Consider the following 25,104-nt stretch of genomic DNA (forward strand, 5'->3'; position numbering starts at 1 on the left):
TCTCCCTATCAAATGGTCACATGTCTTATTCAGTGCTAACAAAAGGGCAGAGAGACAAGTACTCTTGTATTCTGCTGATGGGGACATAAAGTGGTACAACCTTTCTGGAGGGCAATTTGGCAATATGTATGAAAAGCCTTAAAAATGTCCATAAATGTTTGACCTGATATTACTACTTCTAGACGTTTATCCTGTGGAAATAATTAGAGATGCTATATGAATGTTGTTATCACAGCATTATTTGTAATAGGGAGAGATTAAAAACAATTGAAATTTTCATATTGGGGAATGATTAAATAAATATGTCTAAGGGATGGAATATTATGTAGCCATTAAGATCATGTCTGAAAACATTTAATAACATAAAACGATGTTCAAGATATAATGTTAGCTTTTTATTTTTTTAAGATTTTTTATGTATTTATTTGATAGAAAGAGAGCACTAACAGAGGGAAAGCAGAGGGAGAGGGAGAAGCAGGCCCCCCGCTGAGCAGGGGGCCCGATGCGGGGCCTGATTGGGATCATGACCTAAGCCGAAGGCAGCCGCTTAAACAACTGAGCCACCCAGGCGCCCCAATGGTAGCTTTTTAAAGATAAGACACAGGGGCACCTGGGTGGCTCAGTCGTTAAGCGGCTGCCTTCGGCTCAGGTCATGATCCCAGGGTCCTGGGATCGAGCTCCGCATCGGGCTCCCTGCTCAGCGGAGAGCCTGCTTTTCCCTCTCCCACTCCCCCTGCTTGTGTTCCCTCTCTCGCTGTCTCTCTCTCCATCAAATAAATAAATAAATAAATAAAATCTCTTAAAAAATAAAAAATAAAGACAAGACACAAATAGTACAGTCTATTTTACTAAAAAAAAGTGCATGCGGTATATTTATATAAAATAAAATGGAAAGAATACATCAAATATTAACAGTGGTTATCCTTAAGGAACAGAGTCACTTATACTTGTATTTTATTTTTGATACTTTTTGTGTCTTTTCAAATGTCCAAAATGAGCACATATTAGTTTTATACTTAGAAAGAAAAACACAGATGCTACCTCAGAAGAACAAAGACATTTGTAAAGTGCTTTGAACACATTAGGGTCTGCTTCCCACATACTCAATGTTCCCAGATTCCTCATCTACCACAGGAAGAAGCAATTCATAACCCTGGCCTGAGCCTTCCCCTCTCGCCTTTGTACGTTTGTTTGCTTATTTCTGGAGGGTATATATCTCTTCTTGGATCATGCTTTTCTCACCCAGAACCTTTCCACCAGTCATGAAGGATACTAAGAAGAAACCTGATTCTGGGGCACCTGGGTGTCTCAGTAAGTTAAGCATCCAACTCTTGATTTCAGCTCAGGTCATTATCTCATGGACCTAAGATCAAGCCCTACATTGGGCTCCTCGCTTAGTGTGGAGTCTGCTTGTCCCTCTCCCTCCCCCGCCTTGTTCTCTTTCTCTCTCTCAAATTAATTAATTAATTAATTAATTAAAATCTTTAAAAAAAAAGGAAAGAAATCTGCTTCCACATACCTCACTGTATTGGGTAGCCATTAGAATAGGTCAACAGTTCTCAAACCTGGTTGTACATGAGGATCACCCGGGGAATTTAAAATAAAATAAAACAAAGCCTGGATCCAGGGTGAGGCTTGGGTATCCATTTTTTAAAGCTTCCAAAGTGATTATAACGTGCAGCCAGAGTCGAGAGCCACAGAGGTAAGTAAAGATGCAGAAAAATAGAGTAATGCTTCCTTCAGCTGAAATCAGTTGAGTAACAGGCAGGATGGACACTGACCCCACACTCAACCGGCCTTGGAGATACCCAGCAGCTACCAGCTGTTCATTTGTTAAATGCTGTAGCCTGAGGATCATAAAGCACATCACCAACTTTCAGAGCCATCATGTAAATGACCTCATGAGATAGGCAGACCCCAAAACAATGCTCAACATTCTTTTCCTTTCCTTCCAAACTGGCTTGTGTGAAGGCCACTGTTAAGATGCAACTGTGTTAGCTGGATGGGGTAACACATTAAAGCCATGGGCCATCCTTACACTGACACCTGGAAAAGGACAGAGTGCTGAGAGAATGGGACAGAGGACGGGCAAGTTTATCGTTCTTCTGTTTTTAGATCAAATACTAAATTTGTTCAGCATGGAGCAGTTTTTCATTTCGTTTGTATAGTGAACAAAATCCTGACCTTCTTTCCCCCTGTGAAAATGATTTTGACAATTGTAGATTTAAGATATTTTTGTATCTGCTGCCATCCCTGCCATGAGGTCAACCCAATAGTCACAGATTGAATTCCCTGGGAGCAGCTTCTGAGATGGAGATCAGCATGCTAAAGTTTCTCGGGGAGTATCTTCACTACCAACACTTGTGGAAGAAAAAGAAGGAAGCTGGTTTGGGCAGAAGGAGGAGCTGGGCTGTGGTGCTGTCCTAACAAGGCCTCCGCCTACCCTTCAGGGAGCTCTGAAGTTGGGAGGGCACTTTAGAGTTATCCCATCTGGGGAGAAGGGGTTGGGCCTTTATACCCTGTAACAAGCAGTCACTGGATGCAGGCTGTTCTGGGTCGGGGGCATGACTTGAAGCTAGGCAGCTTTCTTCAGCCAACAACCTTTCCAGAAGCTGAAGGAATAAGCCCTTCGGTGCTGAAGGGGTATCTGGTGGTACAGCACAGCATCCCTACACTCGCCTTTCCCACAATGGCTTCCTTGTTTAGCAAGAGTAGCCCAGTGACCAGTCCAGTAGGATTGAGCTGGTCATAGGTGGGGCCCGGTTCTTCATCCATAGTCACCTAGCTGTGCCTCTGCTGTCCTGCTCCTGCATTATCTTGGTTGAAGGCAGACGACAATCCATCATTCGCCCGGTTACCTATGTGGTAACTCCCAGTCTATAAAATGAGGAAGAAGGGGTGCCTGGGTGGCTCAGTCGTTACACATCTGCCTTCGGCTCAGGTCATGATCCCAGGGTCCTGGGATCGAGCCCCGCATCGGGCTCCCTGTTCAGTGGAAAGTTTGCTTCTCTCTCTCTCTCTCCCTTTCCCTCTCCTTCTCCCCATCACTCATTCCCTCTCTCTCTCTCTCTCTCTCAAATAAATAAATAAAATCCTTTTTAAAAAATAAAATAAAATGAGGAAGAAAAAGAAGGTGGACAGCAACAGGGGTCTGGAATCAAGATGAGAGAATTTGCTGCTCAAACGGAAGTAGCTTTCAGTTGGGCATGCTAAAGCTCACACAGAGTGGAGGACAATTCTAAAGCTGCTAAAACAGCAGGCTTATTTTTACAAAGGTGCTTTGTTAAGCACCTCACCTCCTACAAGCACCAACGCCTGCCTTGGCTCTGCCTCCAGAGATGAACTTTTCTCTCTTTTTTTTTTTCCCCACCCTCAAACTCGTTACTTACTCTCTTCGGGCAGCTGCAACGGGGAACAGTCAAACCGTCATAAATTAGGTACAAAAACAAATAAGAGCTTGGGGGGGTTACTCATGGATATGTACTAAATTGAGGTGATCATGGCCCCCAGGGCTGTCAAGTACGTGGCCATGTGCTCTGGCAGCCACCTGGAGACTCTGCAAGTGGAAGACCCCGCCCTATGCAGCCACAGTGCTGACTTACGAGCAAGGCTCATCGCTCAGGAGGCCCCAGAGGCCAGCTCATTAAAAACTCAGGGGCTTTCCCAATTTTTGAATAGGTAAGACACTCACATGATTCAAAGACCAAAAGTACACAAAGATCTATAAAATCAGTGTTTATTAAGAGGCTGCTCATTGATGGCCGCGGGCAGCGCACAGAGCTGTGCTCACCTGTCACCTGTGTCTTCCAGCAGCTTATGCTCGGAGAGGCCAGCATGAGTCATATTTTTTCATCTTTATTGTTTTTGTACTTACAGAAAATAATACCTGCTTCTCGTAAAATAGTCCAACATTCCGTAAATAAGGGGTGGTGCAAGTAGAAGTTCTTGGGAATCCTAAACCTCAGAGATAACCACTCCCACCTCCTTTGCATTCTTTCGACACATATACAAATAGGTGGGGCTTTTCTTTACAAAAATAGAATTATAGTGTAAGTGCTATTCTCAGCTTCTTTTCTCCATAAAATTTTGGCAGAAGTCCTTTCTTCTATTATCTAGAGATTGGGCCATCTTTTTTACAGCAGCATAGCATTCCAAGCGTCTCTACTAGAGTTTATTTATCCAGTTTTATTTGGAATTTTTAAAAGCCTGTCATACAGTTCTTCCAACCAGCTTCTTTATTGTTTGGAACTGATTTCCCTTGCATTTAAGTCTACTCGTCTCTGGAGAAATGAATGAGAGGTCAGTTAGGGAAGCTTCATGGGGGAGGAGAGTCATCCACAAAGGTCTATAGGTAGCAGAAAAAGAGACACATCAGGTATAGTTGCCTTGAGCAGGTAACAATGAGAGTACTGGATAAATGTGCAAAACCATCTTCCAGATTTGAGCTAATGTAAAAATGGGGAAGAAGTACAGACTGGTATGGGGTGAGCGATTAAAGAGAGGGAGACAGAAGCAGGTTGGAATGGAACAAATTTTGATACATGGTGAGTCGTTACATAGCAAAGCTTTTCTGGAGAGAACCGACATGCTTTAGTTGAATCCAAGGGTGGTGTCAATTAACAGTATAATGTGGCGATTTAAAAATATTAGCAATCCTGGGGCACCTGGCTGGCTCAGTCGGTTGAGCGTCTGCCTTCAGCTCAGGTCATGATCACAGGGTCCTGGGATTGAGTCCCACATCGGGCTCCCTGCTCAGCGGGGAGCCTGCTTCTCCCTCTCCCACTCCCCCTGCTTGTGCTCTCTGGCTGGTGCTCTCTCTCTCTCAAATAAATAAATAAAATCCTTAAAAAATCTTTTTAAATAAATAAATAAAAATATTAGCAACCCTAGGCTGCCAAAATAACAGCCCAAATCAAAGTGGGCAATAATTCCATTGTCATCCGCACTGGTCAGATCACATCTGATTTATCCACGTCAATAAAATATTGACAAATATCCATAAGAGAGAGACAGAACAGTGAGGGAAATTATCATCATGTTATAAAAGTAACTGTTGTAGTATTGGGACATCTTTAGTCTGAAGAAAAGAAAAATAAGGGGAGATATGTTAATTGTCATTAAAAAATGTGGACTGTCATACAGAAAAGAGATTAAACTTGTCCGTCACCCCAAGTGGTGGAATAGGACTAGCAAATAGAAATGATAAGAATATAGATTTTGGTGGGGGGCCTGAGTAGCTCAGTCATTTAAGCATCTGCCTTCAGCTCAGGTCATGATCCTGGGGTCCTGGGATCAAGTCCCGCATTGGGCTCCTAGCTTAGCAGGGAGCCTGCTTTTCCCTCTCCTCTCTGCTTGTGTTCTCTCTTGCTATCTCTCTCTCTCTCTCTTTCAAATAGATAAAATCATTTTAAAAAAATGTAGATTTTGACTCAATACACAAAAAAATTTGTCTTTTGTTAAAGGGTCTTTTAAACATATCAGAGCCTCCCCGATGTCATTTCCTTTCCATTATTATTCAGCCAATAATACACTCTTCATAAAGAGTACAGAAGTAAAATTCAAACTAGTCCTTGCTGAATTTCATAAATTTTTAATTAGTAGGATTCAAAATAATGAGACCTTATTGTACACTGCTTAAGAAAGATTTTCAAATACTTTAATCTCCTTCTTCCTGTTTATTTCTTAATCCCGTGCTTTGGCCCACCGTGTGCCCTCAACTCCCACTGAAGCAGAGAGCACACAGAAAACCCACACGAAAATGTAAATCTGAGAAATAAATATGCGTGGTTGGTTTAAAAAGAGTAAGAATTAACATTTAAAGCAATGGTAATTTACTCTGATCTGTAATTTTGAGCTCCTATGCTGAAATTGCTCATTTGGAAATTACCAAGTGCTTGGGTCTCATTTGCGATCTTCTTCCTGCATACACCCAGCCCACAAAGGAGTCATAATGACCAGCTGAGTCACTGCTGCCATCTCCCTGACACATGCTCTCCAAATGTCAATACATTTTCTATAGTGTAGTGATGAAGATTCCCAACCGTAGCTTGCTTACACTACAGGACGGGTCCTGGAATGTGTTCAAAGGGCACCACGATCTTCCTCCATCCTCTACTGCTCCAGTGGCCAAATGGTCATGCCGCAGATCATTCTGGCCTTGCAAATCATTCCCATTACCCATTTCCATTAGTTATTGCCTAAATATAAATGGAAAACAATTTAAATTTATGGGAAGAAGGGAGCTGCTTTTGACCAGCTCCCAATAAAATGATGTCCGTACTTGATGAAATTATACTCAGATTACAGATTCCTACCAGAAGCAAAAATATAGACATGATATAATACTAGAGACGTAAGTACTTGAAAAGACCAGTGCATAGAAAACCCTGTGCTATTCTGTGGCTCATACTTTAAGATATACTGCTCTTCCCAACTTCTCAAACCCTACCTCCAAAAGGGTTACACAGAACTCAAGCATCACATCTTTTCTGTCTTTCCCATTCAGCATAGATCCAGGGTGTTAGTAGCTAATAGTTGTCAGATGTAAATTAACTAAAAAGGAACCAAGAATCCCTGGTAAATTTAATTTAAAAAGGGGAAGAACTGAGGAAGACTTAACATGATTGAACTTTTTCATAATGATGGGATCAAAGGACCAGTATGATATCTTTGTTAGAAACTGTCTTTGTCAGGTTTTCTTAGTTCTTTTACTTGGGAGACATAATTTATCTTGTTGGATAGTCATATCCATGTAAGAATCACCCATGTTATAAAGTTCTATCTCTACTGACGCTATGTCTCGTTCCAAAGAATATTTAGTGGAAGGTGAAAGACGTGAGCTGCAATAGGAAACACTGAGGCCAGAAACAAGGAAAAAGCTTTGGCATTCATTCCATAGATGTTTTGATAATGCATGTCAATCAAAACGGTTAGGTACTATATAATTCAGCTGTGATTGCTTGCATCTGGGCTTGATTGAACACCCAGCCTGGTTTGTAGAATCTTCCTTTAAAGCAAGATAGAAGGTGCCTGGGTGGCTCAGTCGGTTATGCGTCTGCCTTGGGCTCAGGTCATGATTCCGGGGTCCTGGGATCGAGCCCTACATCGGGCTCCCTGCTCAGCAGGAAGTCTGCTTCTCCCTCTCCCTCTGCCCCTCCTTCCTTTCTCAAATAAATAAATAAAATAAATAAAATCTTAAAAAAATTAAAGATAGAGATGACGACTATCTGGATGGTTAAGTCTGGGGTCATGAGTAAGCCTGCTTTCCACAGGGATAAGATTCAAAGGGACCCAACGGACTGTAATAAAAACACCGTAGAACCTTTAATACCTACAGGAAGAGTTTAAAAAGAAAAACCTCATCGTCGCTGTTCTTCCTTCTTCCAGGATTTTCCATTCTCCAAGCGATTATGGAAGCAGCAGTGCAAAACAACTGGCAAGTGACAGCCAGGTCTGTGGGAAACATAAAAGACGTCCAAGAATTCCGGCGCATCATTGAAGAAATGGACAGGAGGCAGGAAAAGCGATACCTGATTGACTGCGAAGTCGAAAGGATTAACACAATTTTGGAACAGGTACGTTTGAGATTTATTCCAGCCCCAGCCAACATGTTAAATCATCAACCTCAGGCAGCTCCCATATCTGCTAATAAATTAAGTAGCCAACAGACTAGATGGGCCAACAGTTTTTGATAGTCTCTCTAATCTTTTTTCTTCCCCAGTGGCTGCAGGGGAAAAAAAAAAAGAAAACACAATCTAAGCTGTTGAAAATTGCATACCATGATTAATCTGGAAGTCTCTGCAATTTAATGCTAACTATCAGATAAACACACCCTTCCCCACCTCCGTTTCATAGATCACTGATTGCTTCAAAGTAATTCCCTTCCTTTTCTATACCTTCCTCCCAGCACCGACCAGACAAGGGTTGAGGCAGGGCAGAAGGAAAGGGTTTTGTGTCAGGCGCGTACTTGCAGAGTGTCAAGGCAATCTTCCCTAGGTTCGAATTTGTGGATATTTTTGCAGAACAGCCCTCCGGTTCCAGAGAGAGACAGAATGTGTATACGTAATTTAGACCCTTTTGTAAGTACGATGGCATACGAGAAAAAAAAAAGTGTTTAGGGCTTTTAAAATGTGAACAAATTGAAAAAGAATTAGACTGAAGGAAAAATACAATTCAATGGGCCCAAATATATTCGTTCCTAAACTCAGATATTTAAATTTAAGACTAAAAAATATTAGACGAAATGTTTCACCCTAAGCCAGATGGATACTCTGTTTGGATAAAGAGTCAAATTGAAATGCGGTGAAAGTTTATTATTTTCCTTAGAAGTCTCAATTTTCCAGTTAATAACAGAGTGCCTATGCTGCTATAAACAAAACTATAGGGGAAACATTTCCATTCTAATTCGATCCCAGTGTACCTGGGGGCCAAAACAGCTTTGGAGATTGAAATTATAGTGAGCAGCCATTGCCTGGGAGAGCTGTTTTTATAGCAAATTAAATATTAACAATTTGTCAGATATGCCCCCATAAGAAGAGAATGCAAAAAAAAAAAATAGGGAAGAGGAGGGGAAAGAAGGAGGAGAAAAGGGAGGGAGAAAAAAAAGAGGAAGGAAGAGAGAAATCGCTGAGCCTGCATCGTGGAGATACAAAGCAGTCCCCTTCCTGAGAAAGGCATCACCTCTAGAGAAATCACATCTCACAGGAAATCTAGAGCATAGCCTGGCTAAATCAAATTTCCCAACTAACGTTCTCTTGAACTACCCAAATGATCCACCCCTCCCTTCTAAAAAAAAACCTTTGATTTTCTTAGATCCTGAAAGTGAAGAATCAGGTCAGTGATTCTGGTGTATGTACTACATGCCCTCTAAAATTGTATACCAAAATAGCCTTTTAGTGGGTGACCTACTTAATAGCCTAAAGTGCAGGAACGTCCTCCTTGTTGTACTTTGTTTTCCTTCTTCTGTTATCAGGAACTTTGGCTTCTTGAGTATGTCACATTTGGTTAAGTCATCTGGGTTTTATAGGGTCTTACACTGGAGGCTGGGATTTTTCAGCATAATGTAATAGAAAACGCAGTGGGTAGAGCTCTGAATTTTATGTAGCTATGGGGTCTTGGGCAATTAAAATACCTATGCTTCAGTTTTCTCATCTACATCATGGGGAAAATAAAACTTGCTCTATCTCACATGATTGGTATAATTGCTCCGAGAGACATAAACTGCTATAGAAAAAAAAAAAATAGTCATTACCTAACGCTTTCAGGAAAACTAAACTAACATTATTCAAAAGGCCCATTCTCTCTTTTCATGTATCACTTTCTATCTTCCTTTCTTCTATATGTACATTCACAGTATCCCTCAAAATACATACAATTTTTCAGGAAACATTGTTCAAAGAAAAGTTTTAGCAACATCCAGGTAAGGCTAAAGAGTTCATTTCACTTATTTTTTCTCCCTCTTTCAAAGAATTGTTATAGAACTACCAACTCATGATTGTTTACTCTGCCATTTAAGGAATTTCTCCTAGCCCATAAGTACTATGAGGTAGGGTCCACGTTTGTCTTGTTCACAGTTATATCTCCAGTGTCCAAGAAAGTACCTGGCACGTAGTGTTTGACGGATGGGTGGATGAATGGATGGACGGATGAATGAATGAATATTGAACCAGCACATTTTCAGTAAGTTTCGCTGTGATTTTGCAATGCTTCCATCGAGAGGCAAAAAAGTGCCTGCCGCCACATGATAAGATTATTAAAGCACACGTTTTCTAAAGGTTTAAGATAGTGGCTCTCTGCTCAAACCTATTCTGATGATATCATGAATTTGCCATAATTTTTTTATATATAAAAATAGATTTCTCATTAAACAAATTATTTAAATTAAGCAACAAATTCAACATGCTGTTTCTTTAGAGGAAACATTTGAAAAAGATGAATTGAATGCTAAGATACAGAGATGTCACTTTTCTCGTTGGTTCCTAACCATTCTTTTGACAAATTTATCCTAATTCACTATACAGATCCTGGTTAGAATGATGGCATTTATAATTCAAACAGTATCATGTTCTTATAAAAGACGCCCCTATCCTCCAAAGGTGTTTTCAACTTTGAGGTTTTTTCATAAAAAGAAACTTCTATAGTCTCCCACAAAATGATACTTCATGCCACTGTCTGGGGTAGAAGAGCCTGTTACACCATTATAACGCTATTCCCTGCAGATTTGATTTTGGCATAAAGTTCATATTGTACTCTATATCCCATGGGTGTGAATGAAAAGACATCAATATGGTACGATTTTTAAAATATAAACAGGTCTTCAATAGAGTGTTATATAGCATAACCTCCCCATTTCATGATACAGGTTCTAATTTCCCTGCGAATGTTCAAACACTTAGAGGGTAAATACGAATTCTTCTAACATTTCTCTCCAAAGCTCTTTTTTGAACTCTTTCCAACTCTCGGACTACAGCAGAAAAAAAAGACTCAAAGGAGGTACTAATATCTCTCTTTAACAGTTCAACTCTGAGGAAAGCATTCCAAACTTACAGTTCTAAGAATTAACATAGAAAAAAGAGCTAGAGACAGATGAAAGAAACCATGAAAGATGGTCAGGGTTCACAGAGAATATTTAGAAACGGTAGATTTTTAATCTAAAAATGAAGAGCACTTTGTATAGGAAGATTTAGGTGTACTAGGCTGAATGAACCACTGACCCGACCTGATACAGCATTCCTATTACTGTATTCTGTTCATGAGGCCCTCCCGTTGGTGGACAGCTGCCTTCATGCAATGACCAATCTAAACATTCACTTTTGAAAAGGTTGCCTCTCGTGGACCGACCTATTCATGACAGAATAGATCCTCCACCCCCGTAGCATGTATCTGTGGACTGCTTTTGAAAGTCAGGCCCCATAACATGATATGGCTCTGTTGGACATTTAAAACTTATTTGGAGAGGCAGCAGAGCGGAGAATTTCAGAACCTGGACTTTGGAGCCAGTCGGTGTGGATTCTGTCACTAGCTGTGTGACCTGGGGCAAGTTACTCAACTCTCTGTGCCCCCATTTCCTGGTTGTAAAATGGGGATGGTAACTGTCCTTTAATGACCTAATATAGGCAAAGCTTTTAGAAGATGTCTGACACATAGTGTTTGGGTAGTGCTTTGGTGCTAAATGATGTGTTTTCGCATACATTATCTCATTTGAGCCTCACTATGGGAGGCAGGCAGGGCAGATGTGTTTATCCCAAATTAACAGATGATAAATGGACATTAAGAGACACTCCGATGATTTGTCCAAATGTGGTGCTCCGCTCAATCCTAGTAAGTGGCAAAGCAGGGACAAACTCAGGTCTTCTGACTCCTAGTCCAGTGCTCTTGCCCCTACACTGACCCACCTTCATTAATTTCTAAGTCATTTATTAAATATTTAGTGAAAGCCAAATCCTAGATTAGGCTTGCTCATCAGGTTATGTTGTAAAAACACTTACAAAGCAATTGGAGAAGATCCAGAGAAGAGCAGCAAAAAATGATTAAAGCATTAGAAAACGGGCCCTATGGGGAAAGACTACATGGGGTTGGGGTTGTTTAGGCTGGTGAAAGAGAACCAAGAGGCAGTTTCATCACCATCCTCAAGTATAAAGAGGTATCATAAAGAAGGCACTGGCCAACTCACTCTGCCTGCCTGAGGACGGGACCAGAGCAAATGAGCTTAACTAGGATTAGAGAGTAGGCATTTAAAAGGACTCATTACAAGGAGTTGAGGCAATGTGGAGGTGAGGCCATTCCGGAGTAGTGAGAAGTTAAATCTAGAATAGTTTTAAGATTGTTTTCAAGAATAGACAAATATTCTTGAGTTAATCCTGTTTGTCGACAAGTAAATATCCTTATAGAAGATTTATTTTAATGAACAGATAAGGGTATTTCTTAAGTTGCCTCTCCATTGGATATCTAAAAGTTTGTCTCTTTAATTTAAAAACATCCCCCTTCGGGCTTTACCGTGTTTTTATTTTTTTCACAGATAATTCAAAGGGAAATCTCAGCGTAGCCCCTGTTTGAATTATGGCATATGCAAACTTGGTGGGGCCCAAACCAACATGTGGCAATGTGCTACTCTCAGGAAAAATACGGAATATATGATTTCCCCTGGAAATATTTCAGGCTAAAATCACCTCATTGTGGATGATGTGAAAGGAACACTTCTTAAGGACAGAATCCTGAAGCAGGTCAATTCTTCAGGCTCCTTTCATTTGAGAACTCTGTCCCTTCAAAGACAGTCATTTTAAGAATGAAACATCCAAGTTAGTAAGTCAGGTCTCTAAAGGTAACAATTTAAGCAAGATGAACACTATTAGGGGCCCTTCTAAAGTATGAGGCCATCACTCAAAAGAGACAGTGCTCACTCCAAAGTGTGTGTAGCAATTGGGGTCACTAGAGCACTGTTGCCAATGGCTAGACCTAGGTCAAGTGAATTAAAAATGTTATATAGGCTTATGCCTGCTCCTGGCCTCACTCTCCACTCAACACAGAGTGGCACCATCCAGTTCCTCCCCTCTGTTTGTTCCCCCTTTGCTCCAGCCCTTACTTTCAACGTTCCTTATAGAACATTTATCTGACTTACCAGTCCATGAGACAGGTTGTGTTAGCATCCCTTCTTCTTGGAAGATTTTGTTTGTGGTACAGTTGAATAAAACACCAGCCTGGGAATCAAATAGACACGACTTCAAATCTTAGCTCTATTACTTCTCTTTTGCATGACTTTGAAAAAGTGACTTAATTTCTTTGAGGCTCAACTTTCTCATCTTGAAAGACCATCCCACTCCCTTCCTTTCACGTGATCCTCATGTGCTGTGAGGATCGCACAAGATCTGTGGAGAGCACCTGGCACAGCGTTTGGTACCCAGTAGGCACTCAGGAACCGGTAACCGTAGCTATTTGTCCACAAGGGGGAGGTTTTCGTGCTTGTGAAAATTAGTTATTGAGGGACTGTTGCTCCAGAACAGTGTCTTCATGGATTTTCCAAGATATCAGTTCAATCTAAGGTCTTCACATAAGAACAGGGTTTAAGACCTGAGCTAGCCTCGGGTTTCACTAATATGAGTTTAGCATGTTAGGCGACCTCTCTATTTTTCTCTCCAGTGTGATACTGGGTCACACACAGTGATTGATAAGCTCAAGGACTATCTGAGAATTAACTAGATTTTTCAGCATCAATTAAATTAATTAAAGGCATTAAAACCTTGAGCCACCTATGACAACCGGGCATTTTTAATAACAAATAGGTATTAGATGGTTACAAAGTTCCAGATACCACTTTAATCAATGCGTGTAGATATGTGTGTTTATATATCTCATGTGAGTTAATCCCCGTATTAGCCCTATAAGGTAGATGGGAATATTATCTCCATTTTACAGATGCGGAAATTGAGACATAGAGGTCATACAGCTAATAACTGGTGGAGCCAGAATTTGAATCCAGGGGTTCTGACTCCAAATGCTGTGAATCACTGCACTCATCAGCCTTGGGTCTGACTGAGGTTTGCAAGCAGAGTAGATTCAACCCGAGGTTATAAGAGATAAGCATCCTGATGAGGCCTAGAACAGCTTTGTTTACAACAAGCGTTGATAAACAACAAGCATTTCGCAGATATTTTCTCCACTTGATGAGGATCCATATTCCATTAACACACGGAATTGAAAATATGCTCCTTAAACCCACCCTCTGGTGAAAAGCTCATTTATGATGAACAAGTTCATTTACTTATGGTGCCAAAACAATCTTCTGCAATGGGCCCCACAAGGGTAGGAATAAATTGTGAGAGGTACTTTATCAGAGTGATATAAAAGTACAACTAGCATTCCTATCTGTGTGCAGTTCTTCTCAGGTAAAGAACCACAGTCTCCATTCTATTACCCCCAGCTGCTCTAGATGTTGCCCATTTCCTCCTTCTCTTGCTAGGGAATAACCTGAGTGTAACTGAAAAAGTCTTGAAGGCACAGCTCCTCTTCCCTTCATTAACCCCCAGAAAACCAAGCATAAAATAGGACTCATTCTGGGAAAGCATAAATGCCCACAGGATAAGTGTTTGGGGTGGGTGTTGAGCTTTTCTGGACTGCTAGATTTGAGCAGCAGTCCTCCAAGGGGCATGTTCCTCATGCCCACCCAATATCACCCTTAAACCCCGGTGAGAGGAGCCACTGCCTTGGGCTCCATGCTTTAGAGGGCTCCTCATACCTCAAACACTAAAACACAGAGATGGGTTTTTTTGCCTTTCTCGTCTTGAGAGTTTTTGAACAGTTAGTAGCTGGTTGAACATCAGGGAAAAAAGGGAGTGGGACACATAAGCCAAACTGGGCTCCCCAGATCAGAGCACAAAGGCACATGGGATTAAGGGGCAGTGGGGCAAGGGCAGGGGCAGTGAAGGAGAAATTGACAACTTATGCCATAGGAAACAAGAGAAAAACTACTAATTTTGTTTACAATTGGCCGCCCCAAATCAGCCTAAGTGAAGAAACTTGGCAGATGGGTTTCTCCAGATAACTGTGCTCTCTCCCTCTGTACTACTTGAATGATGTAGTTTTGGAAGACATGTAGAATTGTTTGGCAACTCCAAGTCAGAAAAGTGAGCCTTGGGGCTGGCAAGCTGCTGTCCTTGGCTTCTTGGAGAACTTGACAGCTCCACCCCATCCTGGCTTCAGGTGGCTCCAGTCACCAGGCAGGAGTTCTGGGCCCCCAGGGCTCAGCTTCCACCCTACCCTGCCCTGCCCCAGCCACGTGTGTGGATCTCACAGGCCTGGGAGAGAGCCTGAGTCTTTGAGCATCCTGATCTAGTTCAAGGACATGGCCTGCAGAGCTTTGGGCATGTGAAAGGATTTCAATCTAAAATGGAACTAGAGGATCTGAAATGGAGAATCTCACGCATGCGCCTTCAGGAAAATGAAACTTAAGAACTGAGAGGACTGATTTCCCATAAATGCCTGATTTCACAGAAAACCAGAACCTCTCTCCTGACCAATGAACATCCATCAAGAATTTCTGTTCATCCTCAAGCCAGTGAACTTATTGCTGGGACACTGACCAGACTTCCCCACTCTTTGCATTCCTTGCCCATAAATACTGCCTACCCCACACCCTAGACAGACTTGCCTGGAGCTTGCTACAGTTTGCATTTCCTGGAATTGCATTTCCTCTGCTATTCCTGCACAAACTCAATTTCTGGTCATTCGAGCTTGCCTCAGTTTACCTCTTTATTTGGGTTGACAGGTAGATACACAGGCAGGCCAAGGCATACCTTGTTTTTGGACATTTTAACATTTAAATATAGGGTATGTGGTATGTGGTCCTCCATTTGTATTCTTGCCCTGGTTTCCAGAAATGTTAGGGGTGAGTCTGCTCCTATTCACCTATATCTTTAATACCTAAAAACATAAATGCCCCTGTCAGAATGTCCAGTTTATTCCCGAAGAGTAGGTTTTTCTGAACACTCTAGGCTCATTCCATGTGAATGTAGCTCTCCCAGTCACCTATCATGATATTTGTTTGGTGAGGCAGTTTAGGGAGGGTGCTTTTTCACAGTAATAGAATCTCTTCTTGACTAGCTTAGATGCTATGGAAAGTTAATCAAGTATCTGGGTAGAACTGGGATAGAGTGATATGCCCATCACTCTTGGAAGATTTTTATCCTACTTTTATCTCTTAGGGGTGGGTATAGGCTACTCCAGAGAATCTTTCTGGTACTCTCATATCTTTTGCTTTATTCCATAGATATTCCTTTTTACCCTATCCAAAGTCCAAAGGAGAAGATGGTCAGGGGACACAGTTAGGTTAAATTATGGGTCTGGAGGGGCTGTGATAGGGAAATAAATTACTCAATTTTCTCTTCCTTTCCATGCCCACTGCCACAACACACCCTCAAGCACTATGGTCAATTCCTTTCCTTTTTTTAAGATTTTATTTATTTATTTTGTGGGGAGGGGTAGAGCATGAGTGGGGGGAGGGGCAGAAGCAGAGAGAGAGAAAGAATCTCCAGCAGACTTCATGCTGAGCACAGAGCCTGATGCGGGGCTCCATCTCACAAGCGGGGGATCATGACCTGAGCTGAAATCAAGAATCGGACGCTTAACCAACTGAGCCAACCAGGAGCCCCTGGTCAATTCCTTTTCAACACTAGAGTTTGTCTAAAAAAGATTCTCTATGCTTAGAATTCCATAGTTCTTCTAGAGACCTGCTTTTAGAGGCATCGTTACAAGCTGAGAGCTAAACATTCTTCTACCACCACATGGTAGTGGTTCTATACTTCACACTTAGGTCTATGTCCTCTATGACATTCAGATTATATGATGGGCTGGTACTAGATAGGAGATAGTACAGCAACACTGAAGAACCCTTGAACCAAAGCAAGGTGCTATTTATTTACCAGCTTGTGTCTACAGGTGGATTAAATGAGAAGTCTTTCAGAATCTTTAAACAAAAAGACACATAAGAGATTTGGCTGGTGTTATTTACCGGGATTTCTAAGGGTGATCTGAGGCCATATCACCATGATAGAGATGATAGAGAAACAAGGGCCACACAGAATGGGATCTCTTAGAATGGAAAAATAATTGCTTACCTATCTAAGAAATCACTGCATAATTATGAGATAACTCACGAAGAAGAAGGAAGGCAAAGGGATCAGACCTCTGGAACAGGCATTGTAATTTACATGGAACACTTCCAAGACAAGGGCCAATCAACTGTTCTGAGGTTAACCTCACACAAGGGCTTATATTAGAGTACTATACTAGGCACTATTGGAAGAAACAAAAGTTCTCTTTCTTTCCTTTTTAAAATTTGTAACAGCCCCTAGCAATGTAAATCAAATGAGAGAGCAGCATATCTCAACAAATGTAAAATAATATAATAAAGACAAAGTCCATATGTGCTGGTAGAATAAAAGGAATTAGAAAAGCCCACAGCTGATTTTTGCATATGAGTTTATTCATCATAGAATGTAAAGTCAAAGTGTTTCCAAGACCTTTGCTTCTCCATCCTCTTCCCCAAGAACATGGTAAGGCCCTTATATAAAAAAAGACCCCGTTCCTCTTTGCTTTTCCCTGCTCCCCAATCTCCTAATGGTCATACTTCCAGACCTACATGTAATACATAGCCAAGCACACCCATTGGCCTTCCTTCTTCTCTTACTGTATCTTACGAGATGTTCCCTTTCTTCTCCCACCTCCAACCATTCCAGTTTTCTACCTGAAATGAAATTGGCTGCCTCATACATCCTTTTCAGGGACCTTTCTCATTACTTCACCAATTATGATGTTCCGTGGTCTCTATTTCTTACCTTATTGACATGGTGATTTAAAGCTATTACTTAACATATATTGGACTACCCTAATAAATATTTTGAAGCAAAAATGCACCACAAAATTGCAGAACAGTGTCCCAGAAAGCAGAACCTATGGTTGGATTTCTTAAAATGCTCACTGCTGACATTGTTTCTCTTAAATCCAGACTAACATCTGGCCTCCAGGCCCTACGTGAATGGGCAGAGCCACACACTTTTACTTGCAAGAAAAGTCTTCCACATGTTAGGTGATTTCAACACTCACTGGCAGCCCTAAACAAACTTGTTCCCTAAAATGCAAAGATATTTATCCTAAGAGTTAGTAGCAGACACCAATGTTCTATATTTAGAGATTTTATCTTCGGCTTATTAAAAAAGATGGTCTGATTCTCTGGTCATACTTCACACTAGAGTGGCTAGACTGGCTTTGTGACTATTTAGAAACAAATCCCCTCTGGGAAAATAAAGAGAAAAAACTCATTCAAGATCATTACTTTGAAACAACAAGACACTTGTTTATTTCATATGATAGAAGCTTTGGGCCTCAAAAAGGAACAGCTCTTGCTCAACCAACAGTTCCCTCCCCTTATTTTAAAAAACTGTGGTACCTAATTATTTGCTTGATTATTTCCTATGAGGTTTGGGGGTTTTATTTAAATAAATCAACACAAATTCAAATTAGTTTTCATTAGGGAACCTCGTGACAGTCCTTGGGATGACTGGAGGCATCTTGGAGTTTTATAAAGCAGAGGACAGAGGCCTGGAGACAGACCTGGGTTCTAGCCCCAAGCTGTAGGACTCCAAAGAGTCACTTAATCCCTCTGTGCCTCCATTTCCTAAACTGTATAATGACTGTGTTCTATATGATGATCCCTTCCAGTTCCAACAGGCTGGATTCCCAGAGCTGTGAAAAACAAAGTAGGCAATTCGAGAAATATTGAGTCCCAACCTATGTTACCATACGTGGTTCTAGATATGGGCAGGGGGGAGGCCATGTCTTTCATGCTATGGTAGTAGGGGTGATAAGGCAATACAGTCGTTCTGGAAGGCAGAGTATGATAAGTATCTAAAACTGTGTGAGTCAACTTTCCTGCTTTCTCAGATTGCCAGGCTGGTGACCATCACGGAATGTTTCTGTGCTGACTTGAATCAGCAAGCCTCAATATCAGTGAGCTTCGCTTAGCCTTGGAGACACAGATGGAGGGGGGAATTGAGATGCTGTGCTCCAAGGCCAGGACACAGCCTGGAAATTTATCATTTACCTCTCTCCTTAGAGTACAGAATAACAAATGCCCCCATTAACAGGATTTTCTGGTCGATGAAAGCTGTGCACATAGGTATATGGAAATATCACATCAGCCCTTATAATATCTGGAAAATGACCGGGGGAAATTCCTATCAGGAATTTCTGGTAGTTGGCTTCTGATTAACTGTGGTTTGTTTGTTCATCACAAGCCTGTCCTAAGTTCCCCATTATATCCTTATCCACTGCCATACTCCTGCTCAGGTGCCCTTCACACATAGCAATGTAGAGTAGATTGCAGTAAAGATTTATTCAATCAAAAGACCTTCTCTCCCATATAGTAATACCAATATTTTAGGATTAAGTCTGGTACCTTATTCCAAAATTCTAAAGATATGAACCAATTCAAATGCAAAAATAAAACTAATACAAATATCTTCCTTTGTTTTGAGTTGATCCCATCACTTAATCAAGTGAGACTGCCGGTCTTTTAAAAAAAAAAAAAAATAGAAAGGAAACATTGACCATGCATAGCTATTTCATCCCTCCACAGGCAATGAGTACATTTTCAGTTAGCACGGGAGGAAAACACCCTGATAACCTGTTCCTTTGTATGGCTTACATTGTGAATGTGCCGGCTAAGGCTTTATAGGCACTGAGAGGTTGACTAAGTCCTATGCATTAGAATAACTGCCTTGTAAACATTAATGAATTTTTTAGAATCATCATCCTGCCTTATTAGGAAATTTCCCCAGATTAAGAGCAACAAAAATGTAGCAATTAGAAGGTTCATCACACAGCTGCATGATTACAGGAGCCTTGTCCTAGATTCTAACAGATGCTGTAACAAACAGTTTCATAAGGGCTGCAAGAACCACAGTTTACGACAGCAATGCAAAAGCTAATTATTGCCCCCATTGCCACAGGACCCTTATGTTTAAAATAATTTAGATTTCTGGGATTTCCCACAGAGAGACACCAAGCAAAATAAGTGCAGCAATAAAAAATAAAATAGAAGATGCAAACTCACGTTCTTTACTGCCCTAACACTGAAGGCCAATGGCGATTAATTGATCCATGCCAAGGTCTGGACTTTGATAAGACAGTGTGGGAAAGAGCCCTTGGTCAGTTTGTTACCAACCACCCCACTGGCCGTTCCGATCAAATCCCATGTCTGTTGGGGCAACCTTCCCTCAGTCCACATCTGTCTCTGCTCAGAGGTTATAACAAAGTGCCAAATAAGGGGCACCATTCAACAGGCCAGGACCAGGGCTTGGGGAGATTGGTGATGATTACTGTCATGTCACCAGAGGTAGAGGTAAGTGGAAGAGAGAAGTAGCCAGGCACCACTATTCTCTCTCCAACCTTTTAAGATAAATATAGCTACCAAAGAGCCTTCCAAATACACATGAGCCCCCAACACCCTACTCGGGAAAAGAATAGCGGTTGACAAATATCTTCTGAAGTAATCCAGCGCTAGGCCAAAGACCCAAAAGCTGGCTGAGCTCTATCTCAAGATCACCGTGTGACCTTGTACAGCCACCTCACCTTTCATCATCTTAGCGACTTCAGCCATAAAATATAAGAAGCCTTCCCTGCCTGACTAGGATGACGTTAAGATGAATCAGACAATTTCTCTAAAGTATTCTAAGATCCTCAGAGAGGGCAAGTCTACACATATCAAGCATAGCAAGCATTATAATTAGAGTCACTGCACCTCATTTCTTAAGGAGGAGAAAATGAACAAGGAAAGGAATGTGTGGTCCCTGAGCCTGAGCACTCAAAAAGCATTTAAGCTGCTTCTCTAATCTGAGGCGGGTCTCAAGAGAGGGTGACTGAAGTGAGGGAGTCACCTTAAACGTCTGGATTTGCGAGTGCTACCAAGGGGGTGCCAGGGGCTTTGATTATGGTTTTGTGGACCAAATAGGTCTGTCCTAAACATGGGTATTGTACTCAAACTTCCATGGTTTCACTTCAATTGTTTTCATGCCTTTAATTGCCCCAACAGTGGAAATTCTAGCTCTGGGTGTAAGTGGATCATTACTGGGGACAGGCGCAGGAAGGGTGCCATCTCTTTCAAAGTTCAGCATTGCCAGAAAATGTGCCTGCCGATCTTAAGAATGGGGACACAGAACTGGGTGAACCGATTTGCAAATCAGAACCTTGAAACGATACTATCTAAAGACACACACACATGCACGCAGAGGTAAATAAGAGGGAAGAACCAAAATAGAGTGGGACCTCAGTAACACTGTGTCTTAGATTAAGAGATGAAGATCCGGGGACACTGAATCAGGAGACTTGACGGTCAAAGATGGTACTATCAAAAGCTTCTTAAAGGCCATTCTTAGGTTCCTTCACTGCTATGTCCTCAACAGCTCTGAGAGTCCTTTTCACTTCTCTTGACCTATTTCAAACTACTGCGTGTGCTTCACTTGAGAACCTCCTACTCAATAAATCGCTCCTCTTCCCCCTTCCCTGGCCAATATAAAATCAATTGTTGCTTGACAGACTGCTTTGTTGCAGTTTTCTCAAAGGCACAAAGGAAAGAAACACACCTTATTTGTACATGCATTAACTTAATTTCAGTCTCACCCACTCCAGCACAGCGCAATCCTTCAAACTCTGACCCAAACTCCTTCGCTATTTGGTGTCCATGGCAACAACCACCAGGCTGCTCAGAGAGAGTTGCAAGGAGTGACAGGAAAGTGCATCTCCCGACAGAGCCTTTAGCTCCTCTGCATTTGCTATATCAATAGCAGGTGGCAGCGTGTCCCTCCCCAAATCCTCGGGCATTTGCTTTCATTAGGGAGGGGGAATGTCGTTCTCATCTCCTCCCCAGAAGACTTATGGGCTGCTTCTCACACCCAACCTGTTGAAGATACAGCACTAATTGTGGAATACGGAAACCAAGCAGGAGGACAGTTTTTGCCTGAGAAAACTTCCCAGTGGTCTCCTTCCCCAGCGACCCTGTCACCTGTAGCCTCCACCACAATACCCTGCTTGCTAAACTATAGCCAGTGACCTCGAACCCTCAAAAGACAATACACGTGAAATCCTACCCACTTTTCTTTTATGGTCCTTACGACTCAGTGACCTGAAACTCATTCTCTTAACTTTCTTAAGTCATGTCAATGCATGCATGGCAATCTTGCCATCAAACTATATTTTTTAAAGAAGAAGGCCTATGTTAATAATGGTCCAGGTACTGGAGGATTTATGAGCCAAGAGAAAATTGTATGGTTTCTCCAAACATAGTGAAAGCTGTTCAGTCTGCAAACTGATTTCATGAGTTCCATTTATCTGCTTTGCTGAGTTTAGCTGAAAAGTTGTCAGATGGCGATGAATCTCCCCTTACTGTCATCCAGAGGAAGACAGGGATGGTTCTATTTGCAATCTCATTTCAACAGAACCCAACATATCTAACAAAGGCTTTTTGCATAAACAAGACTAGCTCAGACTGGGTTCTTTATGGAAACTGAAAAGGACCCGTTACTTAAGTGTCCTCTTCATAGAATCTACATAAACAGGAATACTACTTGAAGTGGGAGAAACAAGTGAATGGCTTTGTCTTCTTAACTGCATGAAAAAAGGAAACAGAAGACTCTTACGCACAGTCCCCTCCAGCAGATCTGCTGAAATTTAAGGAGATGGTTTCAAGATCTCCTTGAAAGCAAGACAACATTCCTATTCATGCTGCCTATGGCTGTTGTCCTAGACAAGAACTAGTAAGAAGTTGAAAGAAAAAAAATAAAAAACAAATAAGACATGGTTCCAGCCCTTAAGGAGCTCGTGGTTCAGTAGGGAAGCAGTCAAGTAAACAGATGATCGTGGTCTAGTGTGATAAGGGGAACACAGATCCTCCTGGAATGCAGAAGAAACATGCCTCCTTCAGCCTGATCTGGAGATCAGGGAGGCCTTTTCCTGATGATTTGTTGAACTGAGTCTTCAAGGACCCGATAGTTCATCTGGTTTGGTGAAAGGGAGTGGAATTTCTATTTGCATAGGTATGATAAACGCCACTTACTACTTGTCAGAGTGAATGCTAATAAGCTAGGATGTCATAAAGCAGAATGGTAGAAACTTGATACCAAGAAGAACACGGGCTAAATTGGCCAAAACATGACTCTACCTTTCGTCATTACCTTGACCTTTTGATCCCCAAGAAATGGGATTTTTCCACCAGGAAATGCAGTACCAGTGTCTCCAGAATGAGAGGCTTCTACTTAGGGATTAAACCACACTATCATTTTACAGGGAAGACACTGACTGAGGTGAAAAAGCAAGGATTTAAACCCAGATCTGATTTTTATTTATTTATTTAATTAATTTTTAAACCCAGATCTGATTTTTATTTATTTATTTATTTAATTTTTAAACCCAGATCTGATTTTTATTTATTTATTTAATTTTTAAACCCAGATCTGATTTTAGAGTCCATACTCTTCATGGCACACCACCCAAGATTATGCCAATACATGGACCAAATAGAAATCTACAGATGGCTTTCCCTGAATAGGTCACCAGCCTCCTCACCCCATCCCACTTCCTGCCCAACTGCCTGGAATTAGTGTATAGGTTAAGATAATCTGTTCATAGGAAAGCATACTACCCCAGAAAGATAATATTTGAAGTTAATGCACTTCTCATCCTTCTTACTTGTATTTCGAGTCATCTTCTTTCTCATCATCCACATTGATTGAATACGTGCCCACAGTTCACTGTGCTGAATGATGAAACAAGTTTAAACTGAGGCCCTGCCCTCAAGGACCCAGAGTCTAATCGGGATGGCAGAACACATGCCTAAATCTGGTACATCATCAGTAGTCTGAAAGGTGAGAGCTAGAAACCACCTAGGAATTCACAGGACAGAGTAATTACTAGCCAACCCAACTAGAGTCTAGGCTTCATGAGGGCAGGGTTTTTTTATGTTTTGTTCACTGCTGTAGCCCCAGCATCCAAAACAGTTTGGAACCTAGTAAGTGCTCAATAAATATCTGTTGCATTAAATATATAGCTTCTTAACTTTTTAGTAAAAAAAAAAAAAAGTCCTGACATGTATCACTTGGAGAATAATTGCCAGTCCTGCACACACTGCATATTGTGCCTTTTATTCATGCTGCGTGCACTACCAGAACTCCCCGGGGAGATTTCTAGGAAGGACGGCTCAGTCTGTAACTTAAACCTTTGCAAAATCCTAGCAGAGTTGTGTCCTCTGCTGCTCCCTACCATGGATGAGTGTTTCCCAGTGATGAAGGGTAATGTGGAGCCAGGGGTTTTTGTTCGTTTATTTGTTCATTATGACCTCCAGCTCTTTTCAGTAAAAGGCACGGCCCTTCAATAACAATGCAATTCTGGGAGACACAACTCCATTATTTGCTTGGCTCATCTAACAAGGCAGAATGCAGAGTCTGATTTAAAAGCAAGCTCCTTAAGTGAGTTTTGGTTAGGCTTGAAGGATAAACAGTTGTGATTACTGTCAGTAGGCATAGGTTGTAAATCTGTTTTAGATGCTTATATTCCATTAAGAGGGACTCAAATGGGTATCACAATACAATTCCCTTTAAAAAGTGGAATCAAGGGGGAAAAAGCAGCTTCAAAAGCAGTCGTTCATGCAGCCCAACCTGGTCAAATTCTTGGTCTTCCAAGGCTTTGAACTAGGTTAGGAGTTTTTCGTTTATATTGTTTTTACCACTGTACAAATTCTTATTAATTTGGCTTCCAGGGCTGGGGAAGATATGGGCAATTAGAATGTACCAGGACACTGTAGGGAAACCCAAGCATTCATATAAAAAAACAAGTGGGGATAATACCATCCTACTCTCACTGTGATGGACACTGACCTCATGGATCCACAGGGCCGTGCTAGCATGTAATTTCAAGTCTAAGATTTATTTTAACATGAATGGAGAAGGATCCAATTTCATAATCTGACTTCTTCCAAAAACCCATAAAGCCGAAATCATTTTCAGCTCCGTGGGTACACCCGCCAAGAAATTAGAACATCACCTACCACCACACGGATATGGGGCTGAACAGACCGCCCACTCTGACCCTTTCTCCTTTCGAGAGGTATCGTTCAGAAGGTACCTGGTTTATGATAGAGTCTCAGGGAAAAATAAAGAGGTCCATACGTAGGGCCTTCTACTCTCAAATCAAGAATCTTTGATTGGGAAACTCTCCTGGCTTAAAGCAAGAATACACACTGCCCCATAGATCTTTCCATATTTTTTCAAAGCTTTTTTGCAACGTATCTCCTTCAAACTTCAGAGGTAGGTAGGGTGAATAGTGTTTTCTTGATTACGTAGATGAGAAACAGACATAGGAAGGTTAAATAACTTGCCTGAGATCACATGGTTCAGAGAGAGGAGTTTCTTTAAACCTTATTTCAAAAAGAGCTAGACCCATTTTACCCACCGCCTCTGGAAGGATGCATTTGGAAAAGCAGAAAATGAAACTCTTGTTACGCCACAGTACCTATGCCCTGCCCCTGTCAGCTCCCCTGCTTTCGAAAGGTAGGGCTAATAACCT

The 25,104-nt window shown here is 41.5% G+C and overlaps 1 protein-coding gene across 1 annotated transcript in view; it reads left to right on the forward strand.

Annotated features, from left to right (window-relative positions):
- GRIA3 (glutamate ionotropic receptor AMPA type subunit 3) overlaps positions 1-25,104 on the forward strand; it is a 276,653-nt gene that overhangs the window by 125,283 nt on the left and 126,266 nt on the right. The window contains exon 4 of the mRNA XM_054509090.2: positions 7,387-7,574. Within this exon, the coding sequence (XP_054365065.1) occupies positions 7,387-7,574 (188 nt within the window). The remainder of the gene's footprint in view (positions 1-7,386; positions 7,575-25,104) is intronic.

The sequence above is a fragment of the Mirounga angustirostris genome, unplaced genomic scaffold, assembly GCF_029215605.1.
Source record: "Mirounga angustirostris isolate CCGP_5_RB_7025 unplaced genomic scaffold, mMirAng1.0.hap1 SCAF_11, whole genome shotgun sequence".
Taxonomy (NCBI): Eukaryota; Metazoa; Chordata; class Mammalia; order Carnivora; family Phocidae; genus Mirounga; species Mirounga angustirostris.